The 12,945-nt window shown below is 46.6% G+C and overlaps 1 protein-coding gene across 2 annotated transcripts in view; it reads left to right on the top strand.

Moving 5' to 3' along the window:
* Nucleotides 1–12,353, top strand: part of SORD (sorbitol dehydrogenase) — a 43,291-nt gene extending 30,938 nt beyond the window's left edge. For both annotated transcript variants that reach the window (XM_070502361.1, XM_014847058.3), the window contains 5 exons: nt 1,789–1,907; nt 5,145–5,210; nt 6,247–6,422; nt 9,524–9,645; nt 10,571–12,353. In XM_070502361.1, coding sequence (XP_070358462.1) covers nt 1,789–1,907; nt 5,145–5,210; nt 6,247–6,422; nt 9,524–9,645; nt 10,571–10,736 — 649 coding nt within the window. In that variant the 3' untranslated portion in view covers nt 10,737–12,353. The remainder of the gene's footprint in view (nt 1–1,788; nt 1,908–5,144; nt 5,211–6,246; nt 6,423–9,523; nt 9,646–10,570) is intronic.
* The last annotated feature ends 592 nt before the right edge of the window (nt 12,354–12,945 follow it).

The following is a 12,945-nucleotide window of genomic DNA, read 5'->3' as shown; positions in this document are numbered from 1 at the left end:
TCCCCTGCTGCCCCCACTGAACAAGGTTGAGGAAGGAGGACCAGTAACTCTCCCAAGGTCAATGGCAACGGGGCTGAGCCTCACGACTCTGCCCAGTGCTGGTGCTTCTGCCTCCGTGCAGCTGGCTATGGCTGCATCTGTGAAAAGGCAGCGTCTGCCTGGTCAGAATAATCTCCCTGATAACAATCCTCTCTCATCTCTGTCCCCAATCCCATTTCTCCTTGGTGTTCTTGTTTCAAGGGGAAGTCAGAACGAACGTGAGAGGAGCTCACACTTCCTGACCTCAGCTTAGAGTCAATACAAGCCTGGGGGAGGCCCAAATGTGAAGGGGCAGACATGTCTGAGTGAGTGTGGTTAGGGGTCCTTGAGAGACTTTGGGTGTCTTCATTATTTTACTTCAAACTTTTCCCCTTATATAGAATTGACGGGGTAGGTTGGGTGAGTGGAAGGGGTGATGACAGTAGTCAGAGCAGGAGAAAGGATTGGAGTCGGGGGTTGATGTGAGGGAAGCAGAGGGGAAGGGAGAAGGAACAGGTAGGGGCCAGCAGCCAGGCCAATTACAGGCCTTAGTATTTATTCTGTGGAGGATTGTGAACAATGACAGCAAGATCATGGGGATGAGCACATGGTTTGGCTGCCACCTTTATTTCTTTTTGGAACTTGAAGGTTTTCATGTTCTTGCCTGTGGAGGTTTGAGGGGGCATTGAATAAATACTGGACAGTGAGGAACTAGCAGAAATTAGATATTAACTCTACAGCTCCTTGTACCAGGAGGCAGCTGATAATGGGACAGGCAGACGACGTGGAATCAGGAGACCTAGGTTCGAGTGTGGCTTGTCCACTCACTAGCCTTGTAACCTTGGGCAAGTCTGTTAATGTCATCGAGCTTCAATTTCCTCTTCTGTGGAATGGAGGTAAAAATAAATCCTGCCCTTCCTGCCTGACAAGGTCCTAGTGAGGATTAAATGAGATTATGGATGAGAAAGCTCTCTAAGCAGTAAAGCCTTATTCAAATGTTTGCTGTCATCCTAACTGGGATTGTTAATAGGGTCAAGATGCCAGTAGACTTGGAAGTGAAAATCAAGAACCCAGTGGCAAAGGTGACACAGCATTTAATCAGCTGTGTGGAAGACAGGCCCTTTTCTCATCTTAACCAGTCCTGGGACAACCGTGCAGCTGCTGCCATCAGACGTGGTTCTTCTGGAGCATGTAATACAGGAGACAATGAACAGAGTGATGCCAGCTTCTAAATCAGTGTTTGGCAAAGCTACTGATAGTAAGGATTGTTTGTTAAAGTGAAACCACAAAGGCTATAAGTTTGAGAAACAGATATGATGCTGGAATGTGGTTATGTTAACCCCTTGTTAAATGAACTTTTCATTTATTGATGACGGCCACACCCTAACTTATCTTGGATAGCAGTTAAAGAAAACATAATGTATTCACATTCACTGAAGTGATTTCACCAAAGAAAACCATTTTCAGAGGGGCGCGTGTGGCACAGGCTCTGGAATCAGACATATCTGGCTTCCAATTCAAACCCTTTGAGCCCCTCACTAGCTTTGAACGTTGGAGCAAGTCATTTAATCCTCCAAGCCTCGATTTCCTCGTCTGTAAAATGGGAATAGTAGTACCTGCCACAGAACTGTTCCAAGGATTTACGTGAGTGAATATATGTAAATTGCTTAGCACATTGCCTGGCACATATGTAAATGCTTAATAAATATTAACTATTGTTATTATTGTTAACCCAGAAGGACTAATTGAGTGTGTTGAATGACTCCTCAGGCTTCCTGACAATGTCACCTTTGAGGAAGGGGCCCTGATTGAGCCGCTGTCTGTGGGAATCCACGCCTGCCGGCGAGGTGGAGTCACCCTGGGAAACAAAGTCTTTGTGTGTGGAGCTGGTAAGAAACAGACGATACCCTGGTTATGAGCTCATTCAAGGGGAATGTGGGGACCCCTCTGCCCATCTCGTTCCCCCTCCAGGGGCTGAAATTGGTCCTAGAATCTTCCTGGATGGGGCAGGATTACAGTGTCCTATTCCCTCAGTGACCAGCACTTTGCTAAATAAACTAATATCTGCAGACATGATAGTAACTAATGTTATTTCCTAGGCAACATAACCCTTCTGTTGATTTAAAGAATGCAATTTAGGATTATGTTTCAAGCCTTGTTATGAAACTAGGGAAATATTTTTGGTAGTAAAGGGAAGGGCAACTTTTGGACATTTCAAATGATACGAGAGAAGTGGTTTCCTGGTCCATCCAGAAATGAGATGGTCCCACTCACGGCCAGTGGAAGGAGTGGGGTCGAGCCCACCCTGAGCCAGCACCCTGCCTACATTGGGGTTGCAGCGAGCTGCCTTCTCTCTTTGCCTGCTTCCAGCCACCCAAAGAAACCCTGTCAGCCTCAGAGTGAATCATTCTAGGCATCTAGGCTTCTAATTGCTGGTGGCCAGACAGCATGCTCACACTCCTTGTGGGTGTGATTTGGAGTTCCTCATATACTTTTTTTTATTGAGGTATAATTGACATATGACATTACATTAGTTTCAGGTATACAACATAATGATTCAATATTTGTATAGATTGCGAAATGATTACCACAGTAAGTCTAGTTATGGTTCCAAAATTTTTTTTTCTTGTGATGAGAGCTTTTAAGATCTACTCTCTTAGCAACTTTCAAATATGCAACACAATATTATTAACTATCGTTACCATGCTGTACATTACATCCCCATGATGTTATTTATTTTTTAGCTAGACATTTGTACCTTATAATTTTTTTAATAATCAGAGGGACTTTTTTTATTGACGTTGGTTTATAGCATTATGTAAATTTCAGGTGTACATCATGTTTCGATTTCTGACTACATTGTGTTTACCACCCAAAGTCTAATTGCTGTCTGGTACCATACACATGTGCCCTTTTGACCTTTTCACCCTCCCTGCTCCCTGCTTCCCCTCTCGTAACCACCAATCTATTCTCGTGTCTATGTGTTTGTTTGTTTGTTGTTGTTGTTTTTATCTTCCACATATGAGTGAAATCATACAGTATTTGTCTTTCTCTGGCTGACTTATTTCATTTAGTATAATGCCCTGAAGGTCCATCCATGTTGGCACAATGGCTATATTTCCTCTCTTTTTATGGCTGACTAGTATTCCATTATATGTATATATACCACAACTTCCTCATCCATTCATCTATTGATGGGCACTTAGGTTGCTTACAAGTCTTGGCTGTTGTGAATAATGCTGTAATGAACATGGCAGTGCATCTATCATTTTGCGTTAGTTTTTGTTTTCTTTGGATAAATACCCAGAAGTCGAATTGCTGGATCATATGGTAGTTCCATTTTTAGTTTTTTGGGGAACCTTCATGCTGTTTTCCATAGTGTTTGCACCAAATTACATTCCCAACAAGAGTATATGAGGATTCTCTTTTCTCCACGTCCTTGCCAACACTTATTTTTTGTCTTTTGGAAAATAGCCATTCTAAGAGGTGTGAGGTGAGATTTCATTGTGGTTTTGATTTACATTTCCCTGATGATTAGTGACGTTGAGCACCTTTTCATGTACCTGCTGGCCATCTGTATGTCTTCTTTGGAAAAGTATTCAGATCCTCTGCCCATTTTTTTTAATCAATTGTGTTTTATTGCTGTTAAGTTGTATGAATTCTTTATATATTTTGGAGATTAACCCCTTATTAGATATATGATTTGAAATATTTTCTCTCATTTGATAGGTTGCCTTTTTCACTTTGTTGATGGTTTCCTTTGCTGTGCAGAAGCTCTTTGGTTTGATGTAGTCTCACTTGTTTATCTTTCTCTTTTTGCTTTTGCTTTTGGGGTCAAAACCAAAAACTCATCATCAAGACCAATGTCAAGGAGCTTATTGCCTGTCTTTTCTTCCAGGAGTTTTAAGGTTTCAGGTCTTATATTCAAGGCTTTAATCCATTTTGAGTTAATCCTCATACACTTTTGTGACTGATTTTCTTTGGCAGGGTCGCAGAAGTGACCTCAGGGCTTCCTAAGAGGAATGATGGGTGTAGAACAGGCTTGCCTCAATGAACCAGCAGACTGTAGGATTCGGGTGACAGATTTTTTTAAAAAATCTGCATAAGTAATACATTTTTGCCATAGAAAAAGAAGATAAGTCATACATACCACACTTGGACACACGCAGAAATTCACCCTTAGCCCTGTCACCCATCAGCCTGAGAAAACCACTGCTAACTTTTTTTTAAACGAGATCACGCTGAATATGCTTCATGTTACCTACTCTTTCTTAAAAAAAAATCGATATATTGTGAACATTTTTTCACATCAATAGATAAAAGAGTTATGACATAATTTTAATAGCTGTGTGGTATCCCATTGTAGTTTATTTAACTGATGACTTTGTTGGTCATTTCAGGCATTTTCCAGTGTTTTACTTACTAAGGGAACTCACAAAATTGTTTTCAAGGGGAGTGTCCAAAAAGCAAATCCCCCAAGACATTCTGCGTAGCCTTATTTATTATATTCTGCATAGCCTTATTTAGTCTGGTTTTTGTATTAAAAGCATTGTATCATCTAGCATGCAGATAACTCTGGGGAAGCAGGTGGTTTCCAGGCTGATTCTTAGGCACCTGAACATCCTGGAGCTGCCCGAGCAGCTGAGTCAACCCAGGGAGCCAGCTCACTTAAGGACACCCTGCACGGGGGTCCTCAGGTGGTGCCTAAAAAGGATATATCTCTTCTAGGGGAGGCGTGATGGGTTCTAAGAAGGTAGGATCAAAGAGAGAACAGGAAAATATACTCAGACCTCCTGAGACTTATTCTCGGAACAAAGAAATGTTTCCTTGAGCCCTCTGGTTCTTTGACATTATCCCCAAGCAGTGCCTAAGGGTATGTGGAAAATTTCTAGCTTTGAGATATGAGAGAATCAAGTAGAATCCTGTGCTAGGAGCAGATTTCATGTAGAGGACAGTCCCTCATGCATTCAACAAACAGCGTCAAGTTCTCACTGCCTGCCGTGTGTCCAGCACTGGGATAGATGCTAGGGGTACACAAAAGATATAGTTTCTCTCTATGGCCTGGACAAGGGGGAGAACTGATGTTTAACATTTCACAAATGTCTCCCATTTCCTACTTTATTTAGGGCCGATCGGACTAGTCACTTTACTCGTGGCCAAGGCAATGGGTGCGGCTCAAGTGGTGGTGACTGGTAAGAAGGTTTTCTTCATTTTAAATCTCCTTGAGGGGGAAGCAGCTGGGCCTACAGTTTGGGGCTAGGGCATGAGACCTGTTCCCTTACTGGGGTACTGGGTTTCTAAAGGGGCTCCTCTTCTTTTCTCCTGGGTTCCAGGGTCGAAAAGCCCACCCAGGAATGACCAAGTCAGGCCTCAGGAGGAGCCTCTTATGAAGCTGCTGGTAGAGGGCGGCTGCTGTGGAAAAGAGGACCTGACTCTTTATGTGTGGACCTTAGGCTCAGGTGCCCACTCGGTCCTAAGAGGAGGCTCAGTCCTTGGTCCACTGACCAAGTCCAGGAAACAAAGAGGGTCTGTTTGTGATGTGGAGTTAGTGGGATATGTGAGATGTTTATAAGAGGATGTCTATGTGTGAAGTGTGTGGTATGGGTGAGAGATATGAGTGTGTATGTGTGAGGGGAGGTTATCTGTGATGGCCTGTGTGGGTATGTGTGTGTGGAGCTGTGAGGTGTATATGGAAGCGTGTGGGGTGTAGAAGGGTGTGTGTGTGGAGAAGGCATCTGTGAGAGAGAGTATGTATGTGTGTGTGTGTAAGGTATCTGAGTGTGTGTGTTATGTGTGAGGAGAGGTTATCTGCGAGATTATGTGTGTGGGTGAGTGTGTAGAGTTGTGTGGGGTGTGTGTGGATGTGTGAGGGGTGGCGATGTAGGAGGGGATGTATGTGTATTTTGTGTGAGGAGAAGGTGTCTGAGAGATTGTGTGTGTACGTAGCTGTGTAGAGCTGTGCGGTGTGATTGGAGTGTGTGGAGATGTGGAAGGGTGTGGATGTTTGAGGAGAAGTTATCTGAGAGAGAGGGAGATTATGTGAAAGAGAGACAGTGTGTGGTGTGAATAGGAATGTGAGAAGGTGTAGAGAGTATGCGTGTTGGGCTCAGTGACACCAACCACTACACCAGAGCTTCGTTGCCATCAGAACCTGCACCTCTGTTTTTATTTTTTCCCTAATCAGCCACCCAGTTTCTCAGTTTGAAAGAAACTTCTGTTCAACTTTAGATCTGTCTGCCTCTCGGTTGTCTAAAGCCAAAGAACTCGGGGCTGATTTCATCCTCCAGATCTCCAAGGAGAGCCCTCAGGAAATTGCCAGTAAAGTGGAAGATCTACTGGGGTGCAAGCCAGAAGTCACCATTGAGTGCACGGGGGCAGAGGCCGCCATCCAGGCCGGCATCTATGTGAGTGGGATGAGGGTAGCTGAAGCTGGTGGGCAGATCCTCGCGGGGTAGGATCAAGCTTCTCCACTGACTGCTAATGACCCCTAAGGAAAATTAGGTAATCTCTTGGTATCACTCTTCTCTTATCTCTCTTTTGGAGATAGTGACACTTGCTTAACATCCTCATTGGGTCGTTGTGAGGTTTAAACAAAGTAAGAGATACACAGTCCTTGAAAGATCTTAAGTGGTCCACGCTGTTGGGGTGGGGTTGCTGGCATGGTCATATCTGCAATCATAAAACAGTGCTTTTGGTGAAAGGATCAACAGGTGGAACAGGGGAAGCAGGCTTAGTGGAGGGTAGGAAATCCCTACCTTGTTTTATTGAGGAAAACAGCAATTTGTATCATTGAAAAAGTAACAAGCATTAAGTTAGTCACAAAGGTGAGGTGATTTTTCAGGGTCAGAGTTGGCTTCTAGTGTCCTCTCCCAGAACTAGGAACAGCTAAGCTGCCAATACCTGATTCTCCCCCCAGCGACCCATCAGTAATTTACAGGAAGTTGGCAAGGTGGCAGGTGTGGCATTGACAGATCAAAGGATGAGGAAAAGAGAGGAGAAAAAATACCTTCTAGGTTCTGAGCCGTACTGTGTGCTGAGTTGCCTACTGGGTGCTTTATAAATGTTATGCCCTGAAAATTAGTTCTCATTTTCCATGTTTTACCGGGAGAGGCCCGGTGACTTGCCTTGAGCACACGCCTCCAATGCCTGAGCTTTCCCTACTCTGGCCACTGCTTAGGGGAGAAAGGGCAGGAGTTAACAAGGAGCCAGTGGGCAACCGGCCTAGGGTGGGAGGGGCTGGGCTGGGGAGAGCCACAGCAGCTGCCATCACTGGGCGCTCCTACTGTGCCTCCTAGACTGCGTCCCGCAGCAGCGTGGGCTTCCTCCTTCCCTCTGAGTCACAGCTTGGTCACGCACAAGGGCACTTTGCTCCATGCAAGACGTTCTGGGGAAAGCTGACACCTTGAGCTTAGAGATACCGCCCTCAGGCCTGGCCCCCAAGCAAAGCTGCCTAGTCCTCCTCCTACCAAGATGCCCATGGCTCAAGTAGTGGGAGGAGGGAGGAGCAGGTGGCACCTTCACTTTGTCCTGAGTTCCATCCTACAGTGGTTACCATGTAGGAGGGGGCAAAGAGAAGCCAAAACTCAGAGGGCGATAGGTCTGCGTGTGATCCGTCAACCCAGGGCATGTCTTGGCTACCTGCTCTGTGCCTGGCTTTGTGCCAGACACCTTGAGGGCTCTGACAACAGGTAAGGTGTGTCTCCTGTTGGCCAGTCAGTGACTCCCATTCCCCAGAGAGGCAGTAAAAAACCTGGCTTCACAATTCAGAGCTTTCCTTCCTCTTGTGTGCTGTCTGGAGAGCACCTGAGAACAGTTGGCGTCTCCAGCTGTTGATGGTGAGGACCCAGTTGCCAGGCTACCTGAGGTGGACAAGGAGGTAAATGTGACCCAAGGGCCTCCCTAGACCTGAAGCGGGTGCCTCTCCTGAGCGAGAAGTAGAGACATCATGCAGGACAGGTGCTGTCGAATTCAGCAGGTCACCCTGCCAATGCACAAGGTAGGCCGAGGCACACCTGAGAGTCACTTTCCTGCCAGGTCATGACTAGAAAATGTTCATGAGGAGATGTGGCAAATGCTTAGTGTAGAACTGATGTCATCTCCTTGGTGCAGAGGTCATACCCACAGAACAATGGTCGGGTGGTCCGAGCATTCCTTTACCTGTGGTCAGTAAACTCCTGGCCTCCTGGCAGCTTGGGATGGCCAGTTGGTGGTGTTCCTTGTCCTCCTCACCAGGTGGAGAGGAAATGTGATGGAGAAACAGGTTTCCTGGAAAAGTTCTCAGCTAAGAGAACTTTTGTTTGGCTCACTCACAACTTTGTTCCCCCTCCCCCATTTTTCTGGTGGGGACAGTTGTGAGATACCCTCCCCCTTATGAACAGTGCTTACATGTCACAGGTGGTTTGTAAGTGACTCTGCGCTTCAATCAAAACAGAAAATGCGCCAATCATGGAGCCCATCCCAGTGCTGAGCACTGTTCACCCCAACAGCCCTGCTGGGGAGGTGTCAGCCTGTTCTTACACATGAGCGACCTGGCTGAGAGGGGCACCTTCCAGGGTCCCACATGAGTGCAAGCGCCAGGAGTCACCTCACGCTGCAGGCGTCTCTCTGTGGTGTATCCTTCCCCTCACAGATAGGGGATGTGACGTGTGCCTTTCTGTAGCCCCACTGTTTAGCTCTTAGAATGGTCCCAAGAAGGGCTTTGCTGCTGACTATAATGAAAACTTAGCATGAGTGAATTCTTCGTTTTTCTTTCTCTCACAACATTGAGCACAGGTCCCAGAAAATCTCTGGAACAGGTACAGCTCTCATGTGGAGTTATGTAGAGACTGTCAGGAGACATTTCACTCTCTGGCCCACTCCAAGGAGGGAACAGCAGATGGATGTTCAAGGAAGACAAAATCCATATGACTGATACTATTGGGACGAATGTCTCAGATGCCAGCGTGCATGTATAAGGCAATTTTTAAACCACAGAATTCCAATAGCCCTCCCCATTTGTATAGTTTTCTCACCAAGAGGGTGGTTCCTTAGAGATTTGACAGAAGTTCTGTCTTGTGGGGTAGCACTCTGGAGAAGGCACAGCAGGTGCTGAGATACGGCAGTGGCTGATGCTAGCATCTGGTACTGAATTAGCAAAGCTTTGAAAGATGCTCAGAAGCTGTTGCAGATCAACCTTGTCTGTAGGGGAGATTCTCACTGGGGTCTGGAGAACCTTCGCTATTTCCTGGGATGTTTGGACAGTAGAAGATGCTTTCCCTGTGCCTAGTCCTCCACTGGTGAAGTGTATTATTTCAGGATCTTTAAGGAACATAATTTTACTATGCTACTCTGTTGAGTTTGATTGACATATTGAAGAGTTCAGCAGTATAGAAAGAATCCTATTCTCTGAAATTTTTGGGCTCACCTGATGCAATCAGAAGACATTTGTGTGACCACGATGTTATTGTGAGTTGGAAGTCTGCATTTTCTTATCTTCTGGGTTTTCTTGTTCTTACCTCTCCTTCAGGCCACTCGTTCTGGTGGGACCCTGGTACTTGTGGGGCTGGGCTCTGAGATGACCACTGTGCCCCTAGTGCACGCAGCCACCAGGGAGGTGGATATCAAGGGCGTGTTTCGATACTGCAACACGTGAGTATATTGTGGGTGAGCCAGGGTGGCCAGCGGCCAGCAAGACCAGGGCAGGCCCTGCAAGGCCTCTGGACCAAGAGTCTCTGCCTATTTATTCATGAGGGGCACTCCTTGGACACACTGACAGCCATGTGATATGTGTGATAGTGATCTAAAGAGAGAACATTCACTCTTGGTTAAAGAACAGGAGGGCACAGATGGCAGAAGGAGTGAGGGAGGGAGGGATGGAGGGAGGCAGATTTGAAACATGCTTTTCTTGGGTATCTGCCACTCATCCCCCAGGCCCTCTGTTTTCCACTTCTTTAAGTGGCCAGATCTCCATTTTCCCCCTTTGAAGGGAAGAAGGAGAGGAGGGGGGACAAGAGCAAGAACTCAAGTCCCTTGATTCCCACTCCAGAGCCGCAGGGTCCACCCTGGGAAGGGAGAGGGTCTTAATTCACCTCACCCCATGTTCTGTGGCTCCACCCTCTCCCCTGCTGGAAAACTCTGTCCAGGACCACCTTCCCCGCCTGTGTCCCTTACTCTCCCACCTTTAGAGTTTAGCCATTCCCTCTGGAGAGGCTGGTTTCCCAGCAAACTCCGCCACGCCCAGCTGCTAAGGACTGTGATTGGATTATTCTGGGCTGCGTCCCTGAGGCTTATGCACCCTTTCACAGTGGGCTCCATTTGCCTTATGCCTTCAAGCCGAAGGAATTCTAGGCTTCATGACAGACATTGCAGAGGGGTCGGAGGCATTTGGGAATAGGCCCTGTATTCCCAAATTACAAGTCGTAAGATCATTTCCACTGCGGCGGGTCTGCAGAATTGACCTTGCAGAACTGTAGTGCCATAAATAAATATGGCCAAGCTGATCTGTGCTTAGTAGTTTTGGGTGGCTGGCTCTTACCTCCTGAAGGTTGAATGCAATGCCTGTGATCTTTTACAGGTGGCCGATGGCGATTTCCATGCTTGCGTCCAAGTCTGTGAATGTAAAGCCCTTAGTCACCCATAGGTTTCCTCTGGAGAAAGCTCTGGAGGCTTTTGAAACATCCAAAAAAGGATTGGGGTTGAAAGTCATGCTGAAGTGTGACCCTGACGACCAGAATCCCTGATGTTAATTGGGCTCTGCCCTTATCCCCACCCTCTCAGCATCTTGGGGCAGAATGGCTGCCAAGGGTGGGCTTTGATGCACAAGTTTCTTTTGAATAGTAAGAATAACTAAAATAATTCATTATAAGCAGAGAGCCTTGCCCAGAGGAGTTGATGTGCCTTAAAAATGGGGATGGTTTTGGGGAACTTGTGGCCAGAATGACCTGTTCTTGCTGAGCAAAGTTCAGCAAGTGGAGCAGAGCTTGGCAGGCAGGTGCTGGGAGCTCCCCTTCTTCCTGGAGAGCCCGAGTTGAGGGGGGAGGGAATCTGTCCCTTGGGTTCCTGGTGCCACCGTGATTGTGGCCTGGTGGGGGGTGGGGGAAATTATGAAGAGAGACCTTTATCAAGATTTAACTGGTGCAGAAGCTGATTTTCAAGAAAATCTGCAGCACCGGGTCTGGAATGAGGGATTGCCCACAGTTTTTGTTTAGCGCAGTGTTTCTAGACATAAATGCTATTTGGTTTGATGACAAAAGGAGAATAAGAGACTGACCTTCTGGGTCTAGGATAATTTTAAAACCCATCAAACAAGTGAAACTGAAATCCCATGTGAGAGATTTGGTTGCACTCCCTAAATGTAGAAATAGTCAGGGAACTTCTCAACGCTGCTTGAAGACAGCCTCCTCCGCTGCTGAGAATTCTGTGTCACTTTGCAAGGTCAGGAACCGCCTTCCCAACACCCCCACCCCCACCCTTCTGCAGGTTCAGGGGCAGCCACTACAGGCTCCTTCCGCACTAGGTAACCAGGAGGCACCTGCCTAAGGACAGTCATGGGGAGTCCTCATGGAAGACCTTAAATCTCTCCTCTGACTAGCCCAGGAGGGTTTGGTCAGTGCACCTGTCACCCACCCCACAGGATTAACGTCTCCTCCAAGGCTCATACTCACTGATGATTATTAGACAATTCCATTTAATTATGAACAGAAAACCTCTCTCCTTCTCATAGCCAGTTAAAGCTCTTTGGTATCTTCCTGTCTATTTGAATGATACCTCCAACCTTGTCTTATTAATTGTGGAGTTTTCCTGTGTAAGATTTGGATCCAAATTACATTATGCCCATTTGTGACTTTGAGATTATTAGTCAAGAATGAGGAGACAAAAAAAAATAAACAGATAAAAAAAAAAAAAGAATGAGGAGACAGTGGGGCCGGCCTGGTGGTGTAGCGGTTAGGTTTGCAGGCTCTACTTCAGCGGCCCGGGGTTCACCGGTTCGGACCCCGGGGGCAGACCTACGCACCAATTGTCAAGCCATGCTGTGGTAGGCATCCCACATAGAAAGCAGAGGAAGATGGGCACGGATGTTAGCTCAGGGCCAATCTTCCTACAAAAAAAAAGAATGAGGATATAGAGTTCGTGGCATAACTTGGGCTGCAGCCTTTAATCCCTCACTTCAGCTGGGAGTGGAGGGTGAGTTTAAAGAGGTTTGAGTTTTCTTGTGATTGGGGAAGGCCATGCCCAGTGCCTAGACTTCCTCAAACTGCTTTGGGTAATAAATTCTGCTTGTAATGCCTGACTGCTGCCGCCATTTGTGCCCCTGTTTAGGGAGGAATGGACTCAGCTTAATCATTTCACAAAAAGAAGGATCCAGGATTTTGAAAGTGACACATTTTCTGCATCAAATATAACTTCCTTGACTGTTGGGAATTTATGTTAATGATCTCTAATCCTCAAACCAAGTTAAATACATATGATTATTTTACAGCTGAGGAAATAAAGAAATCAAGCATAATGTGCTCAAGGTCACACACTGCTTTTCTTTTCATGTTCTCTCTGGGGGAGGATGGGATCTTGAGACTTCCGTCCACACCCAACACATGCACACACTCAGCCGCCACACAGACTGCGTGGGCTTCCTTCTCTGAGTCCTGTTTAGCTCTAGGCCCAGACTTGCCAGCTGCCTCCTTTTGAAACTTGCCTTCCAGCTCATTGGTGCCCAAAGTTCCTTGAAGGTGGAATGAGAAAGCCTTCCCTTTCTGGATGGAAGGCTTCCAGTAGAAATGCCCCTGTGGGAGGTGGATTCACTGTGTTAAGTTCACGAGCAGCCACTTTTCCTCTGACTGTGGTTTGATGGAGGGAGGGAGGCTGCTGAACCTGAGAGGGACTTAGTAGCTGCAGAGAGTACCCTGGAAAGGGAGGGCCACCAAGAGCAAAGACGTGTCACTTGTATCACAG

Source organism: Equus asinus, chromosome 2, assembly GCF_041296235.1.
Source record: "Equus asinus isolate D_3611 breed Donkey chromosome 2, EquAss-T2T_v2, whole genome shotgun sequence".
NCBI lineage: Eukaryota > Metazoa > Chordata > Mammalia > Perissodactyla > Equidae > Equus > Equus asinus.
Note: the sequence above shows the minus strand (reverse complement) of the source record. Positions and strands in the feature narration are given on the sequence as shown.